Below are 24,811 nucleotides of genomic sequence, written 5' to 3'. Positions count from 1 at the left end.
CCAGTGGAAATCATTACCAACAAGAACAAGCAAAATCGATATACAGGAAAAGACTATCCTGGTCCGTCAAACCTGGCCAACAACTTGATAGATATAGCATCATGATTAAACACTTCTTCAGTCCCTCCATCCCTCCCCTCTCCACTGTTGCAGCCATGTAATCTGCAAAATAATAGGAGTGGCTGGTGCTCCCCCACCTGACCCCCAGAGTTTATGTTGATACTCCACTCCCAGTCCCACTAAAATTCATGCTGATATCCTCCCATCCACTCAGAGGTTATGCTGAAACTACCCCCTCCATGTATTTCTGCTGATAAACTCTCTCCCACGATCCTCCTGCGCCTAACACCCCAGAGTTTATACTGATAGTCCACCCCACCTAGAATTTATGCTGATACTCCTCCAAACCCACTAAGTTTATGCTGATACTCCATCCCCTCCCTAGAATTTATCCTGAAACTCCTGATACCCCTGGAGTTCATAATGATAACCTCCCCCACCCCCCAAAGTTATGTTGGAATTCCACAGCACCCTGCCTGTAACTTATGCTGATACTCCAAATCTACCTACCCCAAAGTTAATGTTGGTACTTCTTTTCATAGAATTGTAAAAGGGTTGCAGCACAGATATTTCCTCCATTCCCCCCTCCAAAAGGTCTTTCTATCACTATCCCTCCCCACTCCCTTTCAGTTAATGCTGTCATTCCTATACTTCTCCCACCAACAACAGCTAGTTTTCTCTCTAGCCCCTGGCCCAAAGTGCTGATCCCAATAGCTGCCCCTTTCATTCTCCTCTTCATCCATTTCTGTTTCCTCTATTGTCATCCCTGGCTGGGGATTATAGAACCAGGGGACAGTCTCAGAATAAGAAGCAGGCCATTTAGGACTGAGATGAGAGTAATTTCTTCACTCGGAGGATGGTGTATTTTTGGAATGCTCTGCCCCAAAGGCCTGTGGAGGCTCAGCCGCTGATTATGTTCAAAACTGAGATTGACAGATTTCTACATATTAAACACATCAAGGGATATGGGGATAATGCAGGAAAATGGTATTGAAGTAGAAGATCAGCCATGATCTCATTGAATGATGGAGTGGCTCAAAGGGCTGAATGGCCTACTCCTGCTATTTCTTATGTTCTTATTTAGCTCCCCTGTCATTGCCATCTCTTTCCTCCCTATATAACACACAGATGATACCCTATGTTTTTACCTCTTACCCCCTTTCTATTTGCTGTTCCATTTTGAACTCTGTGCATATTTAGCTTTGGGAGGAAATTATCCTGTTGCTGTATACATTTCCTTCTTGACAACCTTTTCCAAATATATATTGGCAAGCCAACAGAGTGCTGATGTGAGAAAGCCAAAGTAAATTGTGGATTAACATTAATTAAGTTGAGATGACATTTTGCACGAAAAAACAAAATAACAAAAGGCACAGTAATGTACCTAGTAGAGATGGCTACTGTTTCAATATAAGTACATTTTAACAGATGAATTTGAGATTAAAGTTAACGAACTGGGTGCACCAATTCAACTTCTAGAATTAATTTGTGTATTGAATAAATCAGTTTATTATAGCAAGTATTTTCAGCAAATTGAGTCATCACATTTGTCATTAGCAATTCAGTGTTCCCATTGGTTATAGATTCTCCATTGATTTATGTTGTGAATTAGAACTATTACTAAGAAATACATTATTTTAAGTAATATCTTTGGTATTACTACCTAACAGAAAGACTGCTTCCATCAGCCCCTTGCCTCCACCTCCACCTCCTCAACCCAAGGTTACAGCAATAACAATTTATTCCAAAGGATTTATGTGCTCTGCTGGACCTGCTACTGTGTATATCTTTGAAAGAGGAGAGGAGAAAGATACTTTCAAGAAAACCAAGGTGATTAAGGTGAGTTCCACAGGAAATTCGACTGAAGCAATTAAATCATACTTGTCAAGAGTATCTATGGCAACAATTGGCTCCTATGCTGAACAGTTTCTGAGGCCTGTTGAGCTGCTTATTCCAAAGGGGACTAAATTTTAGAAATTAACAATGTAAATTTGAAATAGAAATATAAGCTACTCATTTATAGTTGTTGTGATTAGGTATAGATATGCAATGACAACAATTCTACCCCCTGCTATAGTTAGTGGTTTTTAAATCCATTTTAGTGAATACATGAAATGCACTGTCTGAAAAATTATGCCAGTTTGATTGAAGGATTTCATAATGGCATAAACTCTTGTTATTTAGTGGTGCTGAACTGATATCTATTTGCAAATATTTATCCTGACTATCATGTGACTAACCAAAACCCTGTATTGTGATTAGTCAATGATTATAACATCAATCTGGATAGAATGTTTTGAGCTGTCACCATGTTTTGATGAGGTTTTACTCATTCTATGAGTGACTTAAAGATAATATCTAATTTTTCTTGAAACAATTTATTAAGAACTATTTACAAAGATCTCATGGTAAATACATGGTTCTCTAGACAGACTGTTCTGTGTCCTTGCCTCTTGGTCATCTGACCCTGATGTCATGTTTACATTTTCATAACATTATTGTCTCATTAACATAACCATTAACCTTTTACTCTACATAGAATACTGAGGGAGAAGTTCATTCTGCAGACTTACATCAATTGTCTGGTGGCAGTCAATGCTGCAGACTGCTACCTGCACTGCCTGCGTTATGTTCTTCTGAGAACCTGCCCCCAGGGAATCAATGTAATTCTAGCAACACTATGCAAACAATCTTGCTCCCGGAGATCAGAACTTAAGGATATATGCTTAAATTAAGAGTGGTCCACCATCTCCGTGCAATACCCAACTGGTGCTGATGGAAAATTGTTTCACTCATTTAGACATTACTACTGCAAGCTTATTGGAAAATAACTTAAAGTAGATTATGCATTTAGTAAATTGGAAAAAAATACAAGTAAGAATATCCAGTGTTCTTTTTAAGTATTATGCTCTAATTTAAAAAGCAATAAAGTATTTCTAACCATCAAAAAAGTGAAATATTTTATTTCTAAAAATGGCATTAACAGAAGCTGGCAAAAGTTAGATCAGTAAGTAACTACAGTATGACTACACCCTACGAGTCTCAAATTTAGTTTCTGAGAAATCCCTATGGGTAGAGTTTACTTTTTCCCAAAAAGGAAGGCACATATGTTGTCCTTTGGGGCATGCACCATGTACCTTTTTCTAGCAAGCTTAGGCATAGCTTGGCAACAGGAAATCATTAATGACTCACGTATGCCCAGGAGTATTGCTGGAGTTTAACTAGTTAAAAGCACACTGCTGATCAGCACACAGCATTGGTAAACGTTTGGTTGCTTCTTTAGCTAGAACCATCCTCTGATTAGGACATTGGCTTGCAAGGTTATTTAGAACTATGTGGGAAGTAGCCCAGTCCCTTCAAATGGGTCTACCACTCAGGTCCCAGTAATGAGATAGGCTAGATGGACAGTCCTTAACAGTGCCGTAGATCAGTTAGGTAATTCAGGCTTGATACTGCTTTGGAAGATAATTCGGTTCCAGTCTTCCATCACCAGAAGCTCGTTTAATCTCCCCCATAAGATTCCGTTTTCTGCCTTCCATTTATTTTATTCATAGGAAGTGGGTATCACTGGCAAGGACAGCATTTATTGCCCTAATTGCCCTTGGGAAGGTGATGTTGAGCCACTTTCTTGAATCACTGCAGTCTGTTTGGTGTAGCTATTCCTGCAGCGATGTTAAGTAGAGAGTTCCAGGATTCTGACTCAGCCTCAATATATTTCCAAGTCAGTATGGTGTGTGACTTGGAGGGGAACTTGCAGGTGGTGGAGATCTCCAGGAGACACTAGAGGTGATGGTTTCCTTTACTGTTGATCAATACCATTTTAGGTATTTTTTGTCAGAAGATTTAATTATGTAAGATGTATCCTCTCCTCAACATCACCTTGTTGTCAGAAATCCTATTCTCTGTTGGCCTCCAGATTCCACAGGATCCATACAGCACAGATCCAACCCAAGCAGAACAGCAAGAGATTTCAACTCTTTGTCTCAGCCCCTCAGATGAGGCACTAATTGTGAGCACAAATAAGAGCCAGTTGTATAGCATCACATTATCTTCTGCTGAAATAAATAAGGTGAGCACTGACTGAGCAGCTCAAGAATAACTCCAGCATTTGCATGAAATGAAAACTGAGCAAATGAAAATCTGCAGCAGAATATCAAGTATAAATTTAACATAAACCATTGCTCAAGAGTTGCAAGACTGTACAATAATATCACAATTCATTAACTGGATAGCCGTAACATAATACATTCCAGTACTGAATGAATTAATTTAATTTTAAAGTCTAACCCCAAAATGGTAATTTTGCTACATCATTCAAATGCTGTACTATGAGAAGCTGTAGTGACATTTGACTGTATGTTTATTCTATTAATTTGGATATTTTCAAATCTATTTTGTCATTTTTAACAGGGTGAGCTGGCACATTTTGAATTTCTCTCCCAATCCTTCCACTCCAATATAATTACAGGCCTGGATATATGCATTCGAAAACCCCTCATTGCCACCAGTTCCGTAGACCGATCTATACGCTTGTGGAACTATGAGACTAAGTATGGATTGCAGTTATTTAAAATATTTACAATAAGTAAAAATGCTATGTGACTTGAAGTTTTTTCTATGAATGGAGTGCATACTCTACAGTAGATTGTGACAACCCCATGTTAGGACATTTTCTAGGGTGGTAAATGAATTAAACAAGATTATTTAACAGCTTCCTACTAAGCAGTTTGCAGGCCTTTAGGCATTTTAACACCTTATCTGGAACTTGAATAATTAATTATTTCTTCCTCTCCCCTTTTGCTTTCTGTTTTTTTCAGTTCTGCTGAGGGGTAAACATTTGACATGTTAACTGATCTTTTTTTCTTTTCAGTTGATGATTGACCTGTGTATTTCCCACATTTTCTATTACATTTCAGCTTCCTACATTTAGAGGCTTTTTGCATTCTTATAAATAGACAACAAAATAGCCATGATTACCACTCATATGTATTGCATACAAATACATTAAGCTCTCAAATCTATTAATGGAGCACCGATTTACCTATCAAATATTATGCTGTAATTCAAAGTCAGCCCCAATTATTGAGATCTAATTGTGAGATCTAATGGCAGTGTATTGGTGTATCAGTATCTTCTGATACAATATGTTAGGATACCGACATTCACCCCTGATCATATCCATAAGCTCTTCATAAGTTATTGAGAAGTCAACAACCTCTCCGTTATTGGCCTATAAAACTCAACTCAAATTTCAAGAACAATATCCCATCCTTCTCCTCAGCACCCTCTGTTTTGAACATTAACCTCAGTGACTTCAGACTTTGGTGTATCTTCATTTTCAAACCTGTTTCAATTTTGACCTTGAAAAAACTCAGCAGGTCTGGCAGCATCAGCGGAGAAGAAAAGAGTTGACGTTTCGCGTCCTCATGACCCTTCGACAGAACTGACGAAGGGACAGTTCTGTCGAAGGGAAATGAGGACTCGAAACATCAACTCTTTTCTTCTCCGCCGATGCTGCCAGACCTGCTGAGTTTCTCCAGGTAATTCTGTTTTTGTTTTTGTTTTGGATTTCCAGCATCCGCAGTTTTTTTGTTTTTCTCAATTTTGACCTTGGCGCCTAGATTTTCCTTGCTTTCCATCTCCCATTTTTCCACATTTCACCTAGCTCCTGCCTTCCTTAGCTATTTACATACCTTTATGGCCTTAATGTTCCTGCCCATTACTTAACTGGGATGATGTGCTGCATTATTTCCCTTATTTTCGACTCAAAAACATGGGGGAGAATTTTCTCCTGTCAGGGGGGTTGGACGGCATCGGGCGCGGACGGGTGTGCAGCTGATCACGGGGATTGGCTGAGCGCCGCCATTTTACGTGGATGGGCCAATTAAGGCCTGCCCAGCAAGATGCACACCCGGAAGCGCTAAGCGCTTCCTGTGCGGGTGGCGGGAGGAGGCTGAGTTGGAGCCTGCACTCTTTCACGCATGCGCGAAATTACCCTGAGGCACAGAGCTGCCTCAGGGAGATTAGTTTGATTTTTAAGAATTTTAGTAGTGAAACCTCATCCCGCCCGTGGATGAGGTTTCATGATAAATGCGAAGGCCACCTGGGCTCTTCGCCTGCCCACCAACTGGGCAGCTCTGTTAATTCCTTTAATTGATATTTAAATGGCCATAACAGGCCTTTGACAGTTTGGGGGGCGCGCAGCTGACTCCGGTGCACACCCGCCGAACTGAAGATTTGAATGACATGCGGTGACATCGGGGACGCATGCCCAATGTCACTGCGTGTCATTTTACACGTCACCGAGCAGGGCCGACCCGAAAATTCTAGCCATGAACTCTGTTTTTCTCTCTCCAGATGCAGCCAGACCTCTTGAGTTTTTCCAGCACTTTCTATTTTTATTCCAGATTTCCAATACCCACAGCATTTTGTTTTTATTTTAATTAAAACAAGTGGTGGTGTAGTGGTATTGTCATTGATTGGTGACCCAGGGTAATGCTTTGGCGTCCTGGGTTCAAATCCCACTACGGGAGATGGTGGAATTCAGTAAATATCTGGAATTAAAAGTCTAATGATGACCACGAAACCATTCCCAGTTGTTGTAAAAACCCACCTGGTTCATGAATGTCCTTTAGGGAAGGAAATCTGCTCTCCTTAACTGGTCTGGCCTACATGTGACTCCAGGCCCACTGCAATGTGGTTGACTCTTAAAAATGCCCTCTGAACAAGGGTTATTAGGGGTGAGCCAAGCTGGCTTAGCTAATGACACCCACATCTCACGAATGAATTTTTAAAAAAACTTGCATACTGTAAGCACTTAAATTAAATATTAAAATCCCTTGACTGGAAATTAGCTGTGAGTTAATTCCATCAAAGTTTTTTTTAAAAAGTTATATTTATTGGTGGTTTCTCCATCTTTTTAGTGCTTTGGAGCTTTATAAGGAGTTTCAGGAAGAAGCCTACAGCATTGCTATTCACCCTTCTGGACTATATATTCTTGTCGGATTCTCTGACAAACTACGGCTTATGAACCTTCTAATTGATGATATCCGAACCTTCAAAGAATTCACAGTTCGAAGCTGTCGTGAAGTATGTATGTTATGGATGATGTTGCTGGAATAAATTAAGGTATCAATTAAGGAGAGTTCTAATGAAACTCTCTGTTTCCAGATTGTTTCTACTGATTAGTCCAACAGATGGAGTGTTTGAAAGACACTGGTAAAGGCACAGCTATCTCCCGATAAAACTGGTGTCTGAATTTTTTTGTCTTCATGACTGCATATTCGAATACCATAAAGTTACAAAGATTAAATATGAAGTTTAAATTCATGGCCCTAATAATTTGCCTTTTCCTCAAGTTACCAATCCTATCAAATTTTGCTGTTGTCCATTAATGAGGCAACAATGCTAAGAAAAACTCTTTTCAAAGCTCTAGACTCACAAAATTCAAATAAAACAACCAACGAGTAAGAAATATCACCATAAAATGAATTGAATTGAAGAGTTAATCACCATGTTTCAGTGGATTGGAAGATGGCAGGGGAATAGTAGATATATACAGTTTAGACCCACTTATTTTATAACACCAGAGATTATGGGCAGGATATTTAGGTCGGCGAGCAGGGCCCGCTCGCCGACGTGTAAAATGACACGGGATGACATCGGGCGGAACTCCCGATGTCACTCCCCAGCATTTCAGTTTTCAGGTCGGCGGGGCGCAACCAAATCAGCTGCGCGCCCTCCAACCTGTCAACGGCCTATTGAGGCCATTTAAAAACAAATCCAGGTAATTAATGGACCTGCCCATCCAACCTTAAGGTTGGCAGACAGGCTGGGAGCCCTGGCGGGCTTCAGAAAAAGCATGAAACCTCATCCACGAGTGGCATGAAGCTTCATGAGGGTTTTTAAAAATTTAATAAAAGTTTGATTAAAAGTTATGGACATGTTCCAACTCATGTGACAGTGTCACATGAGGGGACATGTCAGGGAAAGTTTATTTTTTTATATTTACCATTTTTAAATTTGGCGCCGATCTCCCTGAGGCAGCACTTCGCCTCAGCGAGATGAGCGCGCTCTTTTGCGTGCATGTGCGAAAAAGCGCACTCTTGGCTGAGGGAAACCTCCCTGCTCACACAGGGAGCGCATACCGCTTCCTGGTGGATGTCACGCTGGGCAGGCTTTAATTGGCCCCCAATTAGGGGTGCCAATCAGAGGTGCACCTGCACATGCCCGCTCCTGCACTCACTCAGCCCCCAAACAGGGGGAAAATTCTTTCCTATGGGTACTGCTATATATTCTTCATTGTATTGATTTTTTTAAATCAATTTCTAGTGTAAAGTTTAAATCAAAACAGAACTTGAACAAATCAATTACATTGTTATCTTATGCAGTAAAGAATAGATTTATTACAATTTTTCACTTTTGAATGAAGTGTTTTTTGCAAAATTACAGCCACATGTTGAAGCATCTGTTCAACCTTTTACTTCTTTTAAATCTAGATTCAAATAAAAAAATTACGTCTTTGGAAGTTTTTTTTGCATTTAAATCGAAGAAGAATATGCCTAATTAGGAGAAGATTATGCCTAAATAGGAGAAATGGTATTGTTTCTTAATCTATTTATCTTCTTAAGAAGCAAGACTATTTCTCCTTTCTTAAGAAAATAAACGCTGACAATATGGAATAAGATGAAGTATTTCAAAATGCATTTGATTCGAATTAACACTTGAGCATTTTTTTATAATGTGTCTTGCATATAGTTAATTCTTGGATGCAAATGTTATAACCACACAGCAATGTGACGTGTCTTGTTGAGAAGTGTGGGTTCTAATGTGTGTACTGAGCGAATGAAATAAAAATTGAAAAATCTGAAACTGACAACAGACAGCAGTGAATCATTGCATTGTTTTGTAGATTTATGCGGATAAGCCAAAATGTTTCTGTAAATTGACAAATGAAAGTTTCCAATGAAAAAATAAGCAATTTCAGAGAGTCTACCCAATTATGCGGAGACCACAAAGATAATCAGCCATAATTATAAAGCAGTGCATTATGCATTTTAAAATTGTGTTTATATAGCACCTTTTCAAGCTTCATTAAGAGAAATTTTAAAAAGCTTACGTTTATATAATACTTTCACATGTTTAGGATGTCCCAAAATTCTTCAGTCAATTAAGTATTTGAAGCTTAGTCACTAGTATGTAATTAAATATGGCAGCTAATTTGCTCATGAACAGCAATGACCAGATAATCTGTTTTTTCGTGGTATTGCTAATGGGACAACTGTTGGCTAGGATTCCCTGACCTTCTTTGAATAATGCTGTGAGTCTTTAACATCTTTAGGACAATAGGGGTGTTAGCAAGCAAGTGTGATGAGCAAAGTTCCAGAGGAAATGAGTGTGACACTCAGTGTGTCTTGTTTGTAAGAATGTTAATGCATTACATTGATGTATATCAATAGTGAGTTAAATATGTTAAGACTTTTAAAAAAATTATGCAAACAAGATATCATTGTTGCTTATCAATTTGGTCTTTAACTTTTAATGGGTCAATTTCTTACATGGTAGGTTATAGCAATCGGAGTGATCTTCTGGACTACTTTTAATCTCCTGAGGGGTTCAGAGAGGACTTTCCCAGATCTCTTTCCCCAAATTTTCCAGCCTAATAAACTGTCTTTTTGCCTCTCTTGGAAGATCATAGTTTTTGGTGGGGTGAAGTGTGTATATAATTTGATCTACGATATGGGACAGATTGGATAGACCAGAGCCTGACTTATTGTTGATATGCTCATATTTTTTTTAAAAACCTTTTGGTCTTTTAATGCATTACATTTCTCATCATGACTACTTTCCAAAGGATTCTTGTTCTTTCACATCTATTTTAAATGCATCTAATTGAAGTCAACAAATTCTGGCTCAATTTCCAACTTATTTTATATTTGCATGCAGTTTATGTCTTCAGTGGACTTGTACTAATGACCCAACAGCATCTTATAACTCCCAATGCATTGTAGCTATGTTGCCATATAATTAGACCCAGAGGGCAATATCTAATGGAAATGATGGCAGAATCACCCACTTGTTGGAGAGCCAGCGAGTGCCAGGTATCCCCTCTTTTCGAGAAGGCATGTCTGGTAGCAGACCTTCCCCAGGATGAAGGACCCTGAGGGCAGAAATCTTGCCTGCCAAAAGACCAATCAGAGGTTGGCAGCTCTTCATTGCTCAGCAGCGCCACTGGGAAGGCAATGGCTGCTGCTGGTTCTACACCCATCCAAGGCCCAGGATTGCCAATGGACCTAGGCATAGCTGAATGATGGTGGGACAGAGGGGTTCGTGGATGAAGGTCATGGGGGAGGGGGTGTTGACAAGAGGATGTTGGTGGGAGGACTGCCTCTCAGTGGCCCACCCACTTTTCTGGTGCCAGTCCCTTGATCTGGTACTGAGTACCTTGTACAAGGAGCCACCACCAACCACCACCGCCCCCCCCCCCCCACCCCCCCCCCCCCCCCCCCCCCCCCCCACCCCACCCCACCCTCCCAACCCCCTGCAAGCCCTTGGAAGCCCACAAACAGTCCAGATGGAGTTTACTTTTCAGGCTTCCCGCATGGCAAGTCCCCAGCCTGCCACTGGGTGAATACCAGCAGCAACAGGATGAGGCCCTTAAGTGGGCATTAATTGCCCACTTAAAGGACTCAATTGGCATCGGGGCAGGCAGGCCAGCCATGAGTGTCCCTGCCACGGACTTAATCATGGCAGACATGGGAAGGCAGCAGAGTCCTCAGCCGCCACCCTCCCATCCAATTAAATGCCCCCCCCCCCCATCACCAAACTCACCACGGGGCAGAGTATTAAATTCCACCTAGAGTCTCCAGCTTCTGTAATTATATGGCTTTTAACATTATCTTCTCTTCTTTCAGTGTTCCTTCAGCAATGGTGGGCATCTATTTGCAGTTGTAAATGGAAATGTCATTCATATTCACTCCACAACCACATTTGAAAACCTGGTTAATCTTAAAGGTCACAATGGGAAGGTGAGGTTCAGGATAATTTATTATATATTACAGAAATTTTGTTTATGACTCTCTTGAGCCCCATCAGTCCGCTGCCGTCATGATATGTAGTGATTTAGGCAACATAGGCAATACTATGTTTCTAAACATCAATAATATCATATCTGTGAACATATTGCAAATGTTAAATACTATCCAGTATTAATAAGAAGGATAAGTACAAACAGGATTGTGTAATCTTCACATATGAACGTGGGTAATATCAGGTCAATTGATATATAACCAAGACTAATTCCACATCTATGGCCTTGATAAAAGCTGTATCAATTAACTATTGGCTAAAGGTAATTCCATATTCAAAAACATGGGTATGTACAATTGGACATGTGCAATCTTACACCTGACTGGATAGAAAAACAACCTTAAATGTAAAATAAGTAATTTTGAAGGTAGTAAAGCATAAGCACATGAGTAAAAGCAATGTAAATGAAGTACAATAATCAAAAGGCATTAAAGAAATGCAGAGGGCACAGATTTGAGATAATTGGCAAAGGAAGCAATGGTGACATGAGAAAAAGATTTTTGCGCAACAAGTGTTTAGGATCTACAGTGCACTGCCTGAGAGTGTGGTGGAGGCAGATTCAACTGAGGCATTCAAGAGGGAATTGGTTTATTATCTGAAAAGGAAGAACGTGCAGGACTATGGGAGAAGGCGCTAGGTGAATTGCTTCTTCAGAGAGCCAGCACAGACACAATGGGCTGAATAGCCTCCTCCTGTGCTGTAACCATTCTGTGGCTCTGTGATGAGATATTAAACAGTAAGAAAGAATATCCAGAGACATATTTAATAAAGTATAAGCACTCCTGTGTAATCAGCGGTAATGTAATCACGGAAAACAGCAAACTGAGATGATACATAGCATAGCACATTTCCTGCACTCAGCACTGTGCACTCTAGGAATTGTTTACTTTCAGTAAAGCGATTGCATGCAGGATAAACAATATGAGAATAAATCCATATTTTTATTACATTGGAATAATCAAAAGAGTAGAATTTTCTTAGTGGTAAATGGCTTTTGAACTCTACCAGTGGTAATCAATGTGCTAATGCCAGGTGTTGAATCGGTATCTGGACTGGGGTTTGAGTTCACCACCTTCTGATTCAAAAACAAGAGAACCGAGGTTGACAGCTAATAATGTATGTGCATTGATTCTTCCTCTTTAGATTTGTTAAGGAAAGAATTACAGAATATACTGACCGATCACTCACATCTGGCTCATGTGCAATACACTTTGGGCTGAATTTTCATTCTGGGGTTGGACCCCATGTTGGGAGCATTTCCTGGCTGGGACCCCATGGTGTATTGGCACCTGATGTGGTTTTCAATGAGCAAGCCAATTAGTTACCAGTGAGCATGGTTGCCATCCAAATAGGGGTGGTGGAGGCATGGAAGAAGTGGGAAGAGCAGCAAGGCATATAACGTTGTTAAACCTGAGGTAATCCTCAATGAGGGCATGGGTCAGAAACCAATTGCCTGGATAGCGTAGCCTCCTGTGATGCTACAGCTTTGATATTTCTAGAAACTTCTCCTTCGTCAATACATCCTATTCTGAGGGTATCACTTTTGTTGTTCCCCAGCCCTTATTCCTCACCTCTGTCCTTCAGGGGTCTGAATCTGCTGCTGAGACTGCCCCTCATCGCTTCTCATCTCCAATTCAGAGTAGCTAATCCCCATTTGCATGAATAGCTTTCATTGCCCTTAGCTGAACTATCATGGCTTCCTGGACCCCTACTATCTCAGTAGTCTCATTTTCCCCTTTTCCCCCCACCCCCACAGCCCAACCCCTACAACCCCAATTCACACTAATCAAACTCTCAGGGAGCACTGATAATGCAAAGTCTACTGTATGCCAATGCAGGAGGTGATCCTTGAGCCTTCCTCCTTTTAGAAATTATCAATTTCCAGGTGTGTAGAATTTGAAGGGGAGGTACTGTTATATCCTGAGGTACTGTGGACATGGTCCAAGGCCCAACTTTTTAGGGACATTACCTATAGTTTTGAGATTAAATAAATAAAAATCTTATTTATTTGACATCCACAACTGACTCCCCATGCTATGTCACCACCTCATGTACAGGCTGGAGACCCTCGATTCCATGCCTCTTCTGAAAAATTGCAAAATATACCTAAACAAGCTGATGATTAGCTGGTTTGCGTGCCAAATGACCGGCCCACCATTTGAGGGAGCCTTGCTGCTTCCACTTGCCAACTCCATTTCAAAAATTGTCATGCCCTTAGTGACATGGTTTTCCAGCCATGTCTTCTGTTCCTGCCTCTGCTGTCTTACAAAAATTCAGCCCTTAAGTTTGTATATGATCAGTGAATATTGCAGATTCAAAGCATACATCATGTATGTTATTTTATTTGTACAAAAATGCAGTGGAACATTGTGAAATATATGATAAAGTTAGCGCTTGAAAAATTATACACTGATGTTCTTCCATTTTTTTCCCCACATAGATTCGTGCTATCGTCTGGAATTTGGATGACAGTAAATTGATTTCCTGTGGTATGGATGGTGCAGTGTATGAATGGAATACACTGACTGGAAAGCGAGAATCTGAATGTGTTCTGAAGTCCTGCAGTTACACTGGCCTTTGTATCACACCGGATAGTAAAACCATATTTGCAGTGGGGTCTGATCGAACTTTGAAAGAAATTACTGATTCCCAGGTGTGTAGAATGTGAAGGGGAGGTGCTGTTGTATCCTGAGGTAAAGTGGACATGATTCAAAGCCCAAGTTTTTAGGGACATTACCTGATAGTTCTGAAATTAAATAGATAAAAATCTTATTCAATTGGCAGCTTTAGCTGTGTAAAAGAAAAGAAGGCAGAGTAACCCAGTTGTCACAAGATTCTCAATACACAATCTTCTATCAGTTAATCAATGACTGCCAAACATTGTTCTTCTTTGAACACCATAATATAAATTGTATCTGCATAATATCACTACAATGCTGAAAATTAAAATCCAAATACATGAGTAAAAATGTACGTTGAATGTTTTTGAGAATGCTGATTATTTATCTCAAATCCTGTGGGCCAATGATCAACCATGGAATGATATGTATACAGCTAATTAAAACTTCAAGGTATCATTAAATTTCAGGTTTCTCCATTCAGTTTTTTACTTATCTAAACACTTATCTAAACTTATCTAAACACTAAACACTTATCTAATGTCATAGGACATTATTCCTCCCACTGTCCAAATCTGTTCTATTTTTATGATGGTACAGGACCATATTGCATCAGGTTTGTGGTATTCTGTAATAGTGTCAACCAAGAGTGAGGAAAGAGGTTATGATTTGTGCTTGTGATCATTTGAAATAGCTTAAATGTTTTGATATAAAATATCATAATTGGAAAGAGAAAAAGGAGACAGGAAGTAAAACCTTGAGAGAAATGGAGGTGAAAAGCAAAAGACAAATAAAGTCTATGATAGAATTGTGAGCAAAATTCTAGGTCAAAGAATAAAAGGGAAAGTAGGCACTTGGATGAGAAATTGCCTGGGTGACAGGAAACAGAGAGTAATGATAAATAGTTGTTTTTTTTCAGATTGGAAGAAGGTTTGTAGTTGAGTTCCCCAAGGGTCAGTGTTGGGACCCTTGCTTTTCCTGATATATATTAATGACCTAGACTGTGGTGTGCAGGGCATGATTTCAAAATCTGCAGATGATATGAAGATTGGAAATGTTGTCAAAGGTTACTTAAGGAAAAAGTGGGACCTATCAGAGATGAAGATGGAAACTTGTGTGTAGATGCAGAGGTTGTGGGAAGGATTTTGAATGAATATTTTGTCTCCGTGTTTACAAAGGAAAGGGAGGATGTAGATATAGTAGTCCAAGAGGAACACTGTGAGATATTGGACAGGATAGTCATAAAGAGAGAGGAAGTACTCAAAGGGTTGAAATCCTTGAAAGTTGATAAGTCACCAGGGCCAGATGGATTTTTCCGAGGCTGCTGAAGGAAGTCAGGGAGGAGATAGCAGATGCTCTGAGGATGATTTTCCAATTTTCACTAGATACAGGGGAGTACCGGAGGACTGGAGAAAGACAATCATAGTTCCATTGTTTAAAAAGGATCAAAGGAAATGCCAAACAATTATAGGCCAGTTAGTCTTACGTCAGTGGTGAGCAAATTAGTAGAATCAATCCTGAGAGATAGGATTAACTGTCATGTGGAAAGGCATGGACTAGTCAGGGATGGTCAGCATGGATTTGTTAAAGGAAGGTCTTGCCTCACAAATTTGATTGAATTCTTTGAGGAAGTGACAAGAAGGGTTGATGAAGGTAGTGTCGTGGATGTTGTGTACATGGATTTTAGCAAGGCATTTGACAAGGTCCCACATGGCAGATTGGTCAGGAAAGTAAAAGCCCATGGGATTCAGGATAATATGGCAAACTGGATAAAAGGTTGGCTTTGTAACAGGAAACAAAGGATAATGGTCGATGGATGCCCTTGCAAATGGAAAGTTGTCTCATGTGGTGTTCCACAGGGCTTGGTGTTGGGACCCTTGCTGTTTGTGTTATATATTAACGATTTGGACGTGAACGTGGGGGGCATGATTGGGAAATTTGCACATGACACTAAGGATTGGCTGAGTAATGGATAGTGTAGAGGATCGCCATAATCTCCAAAACGATATAGATGGGTTGGTGGAGTAGGCAGTAAAGTGGCAGATGGATTTTAACATAGAGAAGTGTGAGGTCATACATTTAGGGAGGTCAAACAGTTACAGGGATTACACAATAAATGGGAATATACTAAGAGGGGTAGATGAAGTGAGAGATCTTGGCGTACAAGTACATAGGTCCCTGAAGGCAGCAGCTCAAGTAGACAAGGTTGTAAAGAAGGCATATGGAATGCTCTCCTTCATTGGCAGAAGTATAGAATATAAAAGTAAGGATATAATGTTGGAATTGTATAAAACACTGGTGAGGCCACAACTGGAGTACTGTGTGCAGTTCTGGTCACCACATTATAGGAAGGACGTAATAGCTCTAGAGAGAGTGCAGAGGAGGTTTACAAGAATGTTGCCAGGGTTAGAAAAGTGTAGCTATGAGGAGAGATTGGATAGGTTAGGGTTATTTTCCTTAGAACAAAGAAGGCTGAAAGGTGACTTGATTGAGATGTACAAAATTATGAGGGGAATAGATAGAGTGGACATGATAAAATTGTTTCCCTTGATGGAGAATTCTAGAACCGGGGGACATGAGGCAGAACTTTTTTACGCAGTGAGTAATGGGTGTCTGGAATTCGCTGCCCAAGTTGGTGGTAGAGGCAGAAACTTTAAACTCTTTTAAAAAGTACCTGGATCTGCACCAAAAGTGCTGTAAGCTGCAGGGGTGGGGGCCTAGTGCAGGAAGGTGGGATTAGAAAGGGTACTTGGGTGTCCTTGGGCTGGCATGGACAAGATGGGCCGAATGGCCTCCTTCTGTGCTGTAACTTTAAAACAAAACTGTGATGAGGATAGTCTTGATCATCAAAAGGACATAGACATGTTGGTGGATTGGGCAGACAGTTCAGCAGATGAAGTTCAATGCAGAGAAGTGTGAGGTAATTTATTTTGGCAGAAAAAAATATGGTGAGTTAGTATAAAATAGTGGGAGAGCCTCTAAAGGAAGTGCAGAAACAAAGATACCCCAGCGGATATGTACATAGGTCATTGAAGATGGCAGTTAATGAAGCATATAGTATCTTAGGCTTAATAACAGGGGCATTGAGTACAAATGTAAGGAGGTCATGTTGAACTTGTACAAGACACTAGTTAGGCCTTATCTGGAGTACTGCATCCAGTTCTGGGCGCCATACTTGAGAAAGGATGTGACGGCTTTGGAGAGAGTACAGGGGAGATTCACAAGAATGATTCCAGTGATAAAGAAGTGTAGTGATGAGGATAGACTGGGGAGGCTGAGACTCTTTACCTTGGAGAAAAGAAGGCTGACAAAGAGACTTGATAGAATATTCAACATCCTGAAAGGTATACGAGCAGCCAGTTAGCGTGTAGGGGGGTGGATTCAACTTCATGGAAAATTATGAAAAAACTGAAAAGAAAGGAGAGTCCAGGAGAGGCTATTAAAGTCCCCAGAACACAAAATAGGACAGAGTGTTTGGAAAGGGCTAGGAATCTAACTTCAAGCACATCGGATAAAGGGACGACAATGAGAAAGGGGACGAGAAATACAGGACTGAAGGTGTTGTATCTGAATGCACACAGTATACAAAATAAGGTCAATGAGCTTGTGGCGCAGATTGAAATTGGCAGGTATGATGTGGTGGGCATCACAGAGACATGGCTGCAAGGGGATCAGGACTGGGAGCTAAATATCCAAGGATATACATCCTATCGAAAAGATAAGCAGGTTGGCAGAGGGGGTGGGGTTGTTTTGTTAGTAAGAACTGAAATTCAATCAATAGCAAGAAATGACGTAGGGTCAGATGATGTAGAATCTGTGTGGGTAGAGTTGAGGAACCGCAAAGGTAAAAAAAACATAATGGGAGTTATGTACAGGCCTCCGAACAGTAGTCAGAATGTGGGGCACAAGACACACCAGGAGATAGAAAAGGCATATAAGAAAGGTAAGGTTACAGTGATCATGGGGGATTTCAATATGCAGGTTGTTAGTGGATCCCAAGAAAAGGAATTTGTGGAATGTCTACGAGATGGCTTTTTGGAGCAGCTTGTGGTGGAGCCCATTAGGGAACAGGCAATTCTAGATTTAGTGATGTGTAATGAGGCAGATTTGATAAGGGAGCTTAAGGTGAAGGAACCCTTAGGAGGAAGTGACCATAATATAATAGAATTTACCCTGCAATTTGAGAGGAAAAAGCTGAAATCAGATGTAACGGTATGACAGTTGAATAAAGGCAACTACAGAGGCATGAGGGAGGAGCTGGCCAGTATTGACTAGGAGATGAGCTTAGCAGGAAAGACAGTGGAACAGCAATGGCAGGAGTTTCTGGGAGTAATTTGGGAGACACAGCAAAAATTCATCCCTAGGAAGAAGAAGCATACTAAAGGGAGAATGAGGCAACCATGGCTGACAAGGGAAGTCAGGGACAACATAAAAGCTAAAGAGAAAGCGTACAATGTGGTGAAGAGCAGTGGGAAACCAGGGGGTTGGGAAGCCTACAAAGACCAACAGAGGACAACTAGAAAAGAAATAAGGAGGGCGAAGATTAAATATGAGGGTAAACTAGCCAGTAATATAAAAGAAAATTGCAAGAGTTTTTTTTAGATATATAAAGGGTAAGAGAGAGGCAAAAGTGGACATTGGGCTGCTGGAAAATGACGCTGGAGAAGTAGTAGTGGGGAACAAAGAAATGGTGGAAGAACTGATTAGGTACTTTGCATCAGTCTTCACGGTGGAAGACACGAGTAACATCCCCAAAGTTCAAGAAAGTTGGGAGGCAGAGGTGAGTACGGTGGCCATTACCAAGGAGAAGATGCTAGGAAAACTGAAAGGTCTGAAGGTGGATAATTCACCTGGACCAGATGGAATACACCCCAGAGTTCTGAAGGAGATAGCTGAAGAGATAGTGGAGGCGTTAGTGGTGCTCTTTCAGGAATCACTAGAGTCAGGGAGGGTCCCAGAGGACTGGAAAATCGCTAATGTAACCTCCCTGTTTAAGAAGGGAGTGAGGCAAAAGATGGGAAATTATAGGCCAAGTGGCCTGACCTCGGTCATTGGTAAGATTTTAGAGTCCGTTATTAAGGATGAGATTTCAGAATACTTGGAAGTGCATGGTAAAATACGGCAAAGTCAGCATGGTTTCATCAAGGGGAGGTCATGCCTGACAAATCTGTTAGAATTCTTTGAGGAGGTAACGAGTAGGTTAGAAAAAGAAGAGCCAATGGATCTTATCTACTTGGACTTCCAGAAGGCCTTTGACAAGGTGCCGCACAGGAGGCTGCTCAGTAAGATAAGAGCCCATGGTGTTAGAGGCAAGGCACTAGCATGGATAAAAGATTGGCTGTCTGGCAGGAGGCAGAGAGTGGGGATAAGGGCGTCCTTCTCAGGATGGCGGCCAGTGACTAGTGGAGTTCCGCAGGGGTCAGTGTTGGGACCACAAGGAACTGAGGGCATCCTGGCTAAGTTTGCAGTTGATACAAAGATAGGTGGAGGGACAGGTAGTATTGAGGAGGCAGGGAGGCTGCAGAAGGATTTGGACAGGTTAAGAGAATGGGCACAGAAATGGCAGATGGAATACAACATGGGGAAGTGTGAGGTCATGCACTTTGGTAGGAAGAATAGAGGCATAGACTATTTTCTAAATGGGGAGAGAATTCAGAAATCTGGAGTGCAAAGGGGAGTCCTAGTCCAGGATTCTCTTAAGGTTAACTTGCAGGTTGAGTCAGTAGTTAGGAAGGCAAATGCAATGTTGGCATTTATTTCGAGAGGACTAGAATATAAAAGCAGGGATGTGCTGCTGAGGCTTTATAAGGCCCTGGTCAGACCACATTTAGAATATTGTGAGCAATTTTGGGCCCTGTATCTCAGGAAGGATGTTCTGGCTCTGGAGAGGGTCCAGAGGAGGTTCACGAGAACGATCCCAAGAATGAAAGGCTTAACATATGAGGAACGTTTGAGGACTCTGGGTCTATACTCAATGGAGTTTAGAAGGATGAGGGGGGATCTGATTGAAACTTACAGAATACTGAAAGGCCTGGATAGAGTGGACGTGGGGAAGATGTTTCCATTAGTACGAGAGACTAGGACCCGAGGGCACAGCCTCAGATTAAAGGGAAGACCTTTTAGAACAGAGATGAGGAGAAACTTCTTTAGCCAGAGAGTGGTGAATCTATGGAATTCATTGCCACAGAAGGCTGTGGAGGCCAGGTCAATGAGTGTATTTAAGACCGAGATAGATAGATTCTTGATTGGTAAGGGGATCAAAGGTTAAGGGGAGAAGGCGGGAGAATGGGGATGAGAAACCTATCAGCCATGATTGAATGGCAGAGCAGACTCGATGGGCCTAACGGCCTAATTTCTGCTCCTATGTCTTATGGTCTTATGGACGTGATAAATAGTGAGAAACTGTTCCAACTCAAGAGCACATCAAGAACTGGAGGACACAGATTCAAAATAATTGGCAAAAGGATTAAGTGTGATGTGGGGAAAACTTTTTCACCCACATCTGGAACAAACTACCTGAAAGCTTGGTGAAGGCAGACTCGATCGAGGTATTCCAAAGCGAATTGGATTTCTCCCTGAAGAGAGAGAATGCGCAAGGTTGCGGGGATAAAGCGGGGGAGTGGGAATGGTGGAATGCTCTTTCAGAGAGCCAGTGCAGACTCAATGGGCCAAATGGCCTCCTTCTGCACTGTAAAGATACTGTGATACCATGTTAGTTGAAGAGAGAGATGAAAAGAAAGGGAGGCAGAAAGATCGAGTAGGAACCAAGCAGAGGTGTAGGAGGAACAGGAAAAGGGAGGCATTTCTTTCACTTTTACTCTTGGGAAAGACCAGTTAGAAGAGTAGCTAGCATTTACAAAATGTGGTTGTGAAATATTATGTTCATAAAGGTTATCCATTGTTATTCATGATATGATAAAGCAATATGATACGGACAACTTACATGTAAATGTGAAGTGAGGGCTCATATGATAAGAAAGAGCCAATTGGGCTATCCATAAGGTCTTCAGCAACCCCATGTCATTTTGCACTTCCAAGCTAGACCTGATTCTAAATTCTTGATGACATCTTTTCTTTCAATAGAATTTCTTGGAACATGCTAGTGAATTATTGGTTATTCAAAAGTAAAGCAGTACATGATATTCGACATGTTTGAAAATATTGCATTACTCACATGGGAACTGATGAGTGAACAGATTTTTCTACTCTATTATTGATGACTCTGTAAGCCTGTTCTCAGCAACAAAAAATCAGGAAACAAAGTTAAGATTTCATTCTAAGAAAAAAGTAATTTGTTTTGGTTTTGCTTTCAAACATTAGATTCCAAGAAAGGAAGGGTATTAATAGCAATGTATTTATTATATATGGCTGCAAAATGACATAATTTACTCTCCAATGTAAAATCCTAGTGAATTCCAGTTTGTTTCATTTTGATGAAGTAAGCTCCCTAACGTACCTCTCCTTATGAAATATAACTTCTATAATGACACCATTATATTATTCTACTATCCACAACTTGCTAACTTTCTAAAATAGGGTTTTGTTTTCAGGTTGAAACCTCTTATGTTGATTGTTTCCATGCCTGAAACTCCCTGAATCATTTCCTTTGTTTTTTTTTTGCTCCTCCCTATTCAGATTATTCGGGAAGTTCCATCGAATGATGTTGCATATACCTGTGTTGTTATGTCACATTCTGGGCGAATGTTGTTCCTAGGCACTGCCAAGGGGGAAGTACGAAGTATGAAAGTCCCACTACCTGTAAAACCAGAATGGAATGAGTATCAGGCACATGCTGGGCCAATCACTAAGGTAGTATATCAGAGTGTTCTATGTTTGCCCTAACATTCCTTTTGAAATTTAGAGACCAAATGTTAGTTGAACTGAAAACAGAATGTATAAAGGTATAGTACTGATTCCTGTCTGAAAAAGCTAAGTTAATTAATGAATATTGAAACAACAGCTAATAACTTACTTTATAATCCAGCATATTTTTAACATAACATAAGGGAAAGTAGCAGGAGTAAACCATTCAACCCTTGAGCCTCCTGTGCCATTCAACATGAACATAGCTGATCTTCTGCACTTTCCCATCTGCTCCCTATATCTCTTCTCTGGGCGATCAAAAATCTGTCGATCTCAATCTTAAATCTACTCACCGATTGAGCACCCACAATCCTCTGGAGTAGGAAATTCCAAACATTCACAGCCCTCTGAGTGAAAAATTTCTCCTCATCTCAGTTTTATGATCCTGAGATCCTGATTAAATTATCCTGAGACTGTGCCTCCAATTTTGAGATTCCCTAGCTGGGGAAACAACCTCTGTGTTTACCCTGTCAAGCTCTTTCAGAATCTGGTATGTTTCAATGACATCACCCCTCATTCTTCTAAACTGCAGAGAATATAGGCTCAATTTACTGAGTCTCTCTTCATAGGACAACCCTCTCATCCCTGGAACCTATCTAGTGAACTTTCGCTGCATCGCCTCCAAGGCATGTATATCCTTCCTTAGTTATGGAGACCAATACTGCGCACAGTACTCCTGGTGTGGTGTTAATTGCACAATTGTAGCAAGATTTCTTTATCTTTCTACTCCAGTTCCCTTGCAATGAAGGCCAACATGGGATTTGTCTTCCTAAACGCTTGCTGCACCTGAGTATTAACTTTGTGTTTCTTGTATGAGTACACCCAAGTCCCCTTGAACATCAACATGTAAAGGTTACACCTTTTAAAAAATATTCTTTTTGTCTGTTCTCGGGCTGAATTTTATGCCCTGCGGGCGGGCATAAAATTGGGCGAGAAGGCATTGGGCGAGCATCCCAATGTCACTACGCACTCACACGATATTTTGCTCGGTGAAAGGTTGAAGCATGCCCTCCAACAATTAAGAGGGCAATTAAGCCCATTAACAGTGCTATTGTCTCCAATTTTTCATGGCCCACCCAACCTTACGGTTGGTGGACAGGCAAATCGGTCAGGCAGCCTTTGCATTTTTCATTAAGCGTCATTCAAGGGCGGGATAAAATTTGTTATGAAATAAAATAAAAATAAATATCATGGACAGCATTTTTATCAGCTGTATTTTCAGGTGATTGATTGTGATGCATGGACATTTCTTTGCAGCTTTTTAAACCTTTAATTTAGCTTTTTCAGCTCTGCAGCTCCCTGAGACAGCTTTCTCACACCGCTCACCCACGCCCGCGGTGACATCATCACCCACCCTCTTCCCACCCCAGCAGTGCTGAGCTTTTCAGCGCACGTTTCACGTTGGCTGGCCATTAATTGACCAGCCAGCGTGAAATCATGGTCGGGGGCCAATGGTGGTCGGGGCCTGTTTCCCGACCACTCCTGGGCCCGCCAAAGGTAAAATTTAGGCCCTTGTTACCAAAGCGAATAACCGAATACTTCCTCTCACTATAGTCCATCTGCCACCTTGCTGTTAAAAACAAAAAAACTGCGGATGCTGGAAATCCAAAACAAAAACAGAATTACCTGGAAAAACTCAGCAGGTCTGGCAGCATCGGCAGTTCTGTCGAAGGGTCATGAGGACTCGAAACGTCAACTCTTTTCTTCTCCGCCGATGCTGCCAGACCTGCTGAGTTTTTCCAGGTAATTCTGTTTTTGCCACCTTGCTGTGTTCTATATCTCTGGAGCCTCTTTGTGTTCTCACAGCTTATGTTCTCAGCCAACTTTGTATCATCAGCAAACTTAGATGCATTGTTCTCAGTCTCTTCATCTGGTTCATTTATATAGATAACAACAATTGTTGTTAATAAAGATGGCAAATAGCTGAGGCCAGGGCAGCGATCCTTGCACAAGTTACAGCCTGCCAACTTGAAAATGTCCTGTTTCGCCCTATTGTTTGCTTCCCGTCTGTTACCTATTCCCCCATCCATGCTAATATATTACCCCCAATGCCACGCGCCCCTATCTTGCGTTTTAATCTTTTATGTGGCACCTTAGCGAAAGTCTTTTGGAAATCCAAGTATGTTCCATCTAATTTTTCTGAAAGAGGAACCTGTCTGGGAAGTACGGCAGCTTAGTTGAAGGCCTGCATGATTCTTGTTTAGACTCAGGTTTCTGAAAGTGACGATGGTTGATGAGAAGAGACCAGCTCCCAAGAAGGGAGGCAAGAAAGCCTTAAAGAAACCGGTAGCAAAGGGCGGCAAGAAGCGGTGAAAGTCGAGGAAAGAGAGTTACGCCATCTACATCGACAAAGTGATGAAGCAGGTTCACCCCGACACCGGCATCTCCTCCAAGGCCATCAGCATCATGAACTCGTTTGTGAGCGATATTTTCGAGCGCATCGCGGGTGAGGCTTCCCGCCTGGCCCTTTACAATAAGCACAGCACCATCAGCTCCCAGGAGATCCAGACCGCCGTGCGCCTGCTGCTGCCCGGGGAACTGGCCAAGCACGCCGTGTCGGAAGGGACAAAGGCGGTGACCAAGTACACCAGCTCCAAGTAAAACCCCACAATGACCTGAAAAACATTCAAAATACAAGTTGTTAACGAAACAGGACAATATAAGCAAAAGCTTATGAATAATGCAAGTTCAAATCTGCTAATACTTTTCTGTGATTTTTATAGCTGTGAAATGATTATAGCACTCAATGTGGGGTGGAGGGTGAGGAATTTCAACTGTAGACTGCCAATTCTCATCTGTAAAATGATGGCTGGCAGAGGGTAATCTTGGACACCCATTTGCTCACCTAGTACAATTTTCAGATAGACCTTTAGATGAGGAGCATAACTCCTAAGGGAAACAATGTCACAACACAAAAATACCTAAAACTTATCATCAAGCTGTAATTTTTTTCAGAGATGCCACATGTGTGGCTACTATGTTTTTTCTTTATTGTCTCATGTGATGAGGGCATCACTGGCAAGGCCAGCATTTGTTGCCCATCAATGGCCTTCAACTGAATGGTTTGTTAGGCCAATTCAGGAGGCAGTTAAGAGTCAACCACATTGCTACGGGTCTAGAGTCACATGCAGATCAGACCATATAAGGATGGTAGATTCCCTTTCCTAAACCCAGGTGAGCTT

The 24,811-nt window shown here is 41.2% G+C and overlaps 1 protein-coding gene across 2 annotated transcripts in view; it reads left to right on the top strand.

The window, feature by feature from the left end:
- Positions 1 to 24,811, top strand: part of cfap57 (cilia and flagella associated protein 57) — a 97,070-nt gene that overhangs the window by 17,024 nt on the left and 55,235 nt on the right. For both annotated transcript variants that reach the window (XM_041207580.1, XM_041207579.1), the window contains exons 4-10: positions 1,731 to 1,899; positions 3,977 to 4,129; positions 4,471 to 4,610; positions 6,984 to 7,149; positions 10,974 to 11,087; positions 13,589 to 13,801; positions 21,402 to 21,575. In XM_041207580.1, the coding sequence (XP_041063514.1) occupies positions 1,731 to 1,899; positions 3,977 to 4,129; positions 4,471 to 4,610; positions 6,984 to 7,149; positions 10,974 to 11,087; positions 13,589 to 13,801; positions 21,402 to 21,575 (1,129 nt within the window). The remainder of the gene's footprint in view (positions 1 to 1,730; positions 1,900 to 3,976; positions 4,130 to 4,470; positions 4,611 to 6,983; positions 7,150 to 10,973; positions 11,088 to 13,588; positions 13,802 to 21,401; positions 21,576 to 24,811) is intronic.

Source organism: Carcharodon carcharias, chromosome 16, assembly GCF_017639515.1.
Source record: "Carcharodon carcharias isolate sCarCar2 chromosome 16, sCarCar2.pri, whole genome shotgun sequence".
In the NCBI taxonomy this organism is placed as follows: Eukaryota; Metazoa; Chordata; class Chondrichthyes; order Lamniformes; family Lamnidae; genus Carcharodon; species Carcharodon carcharias.
The sequence above is the reverse complement of the archived record's forward strand: the minus strand, read 5'-3'. Positions and strand labels throughout refer to the sequence as shown.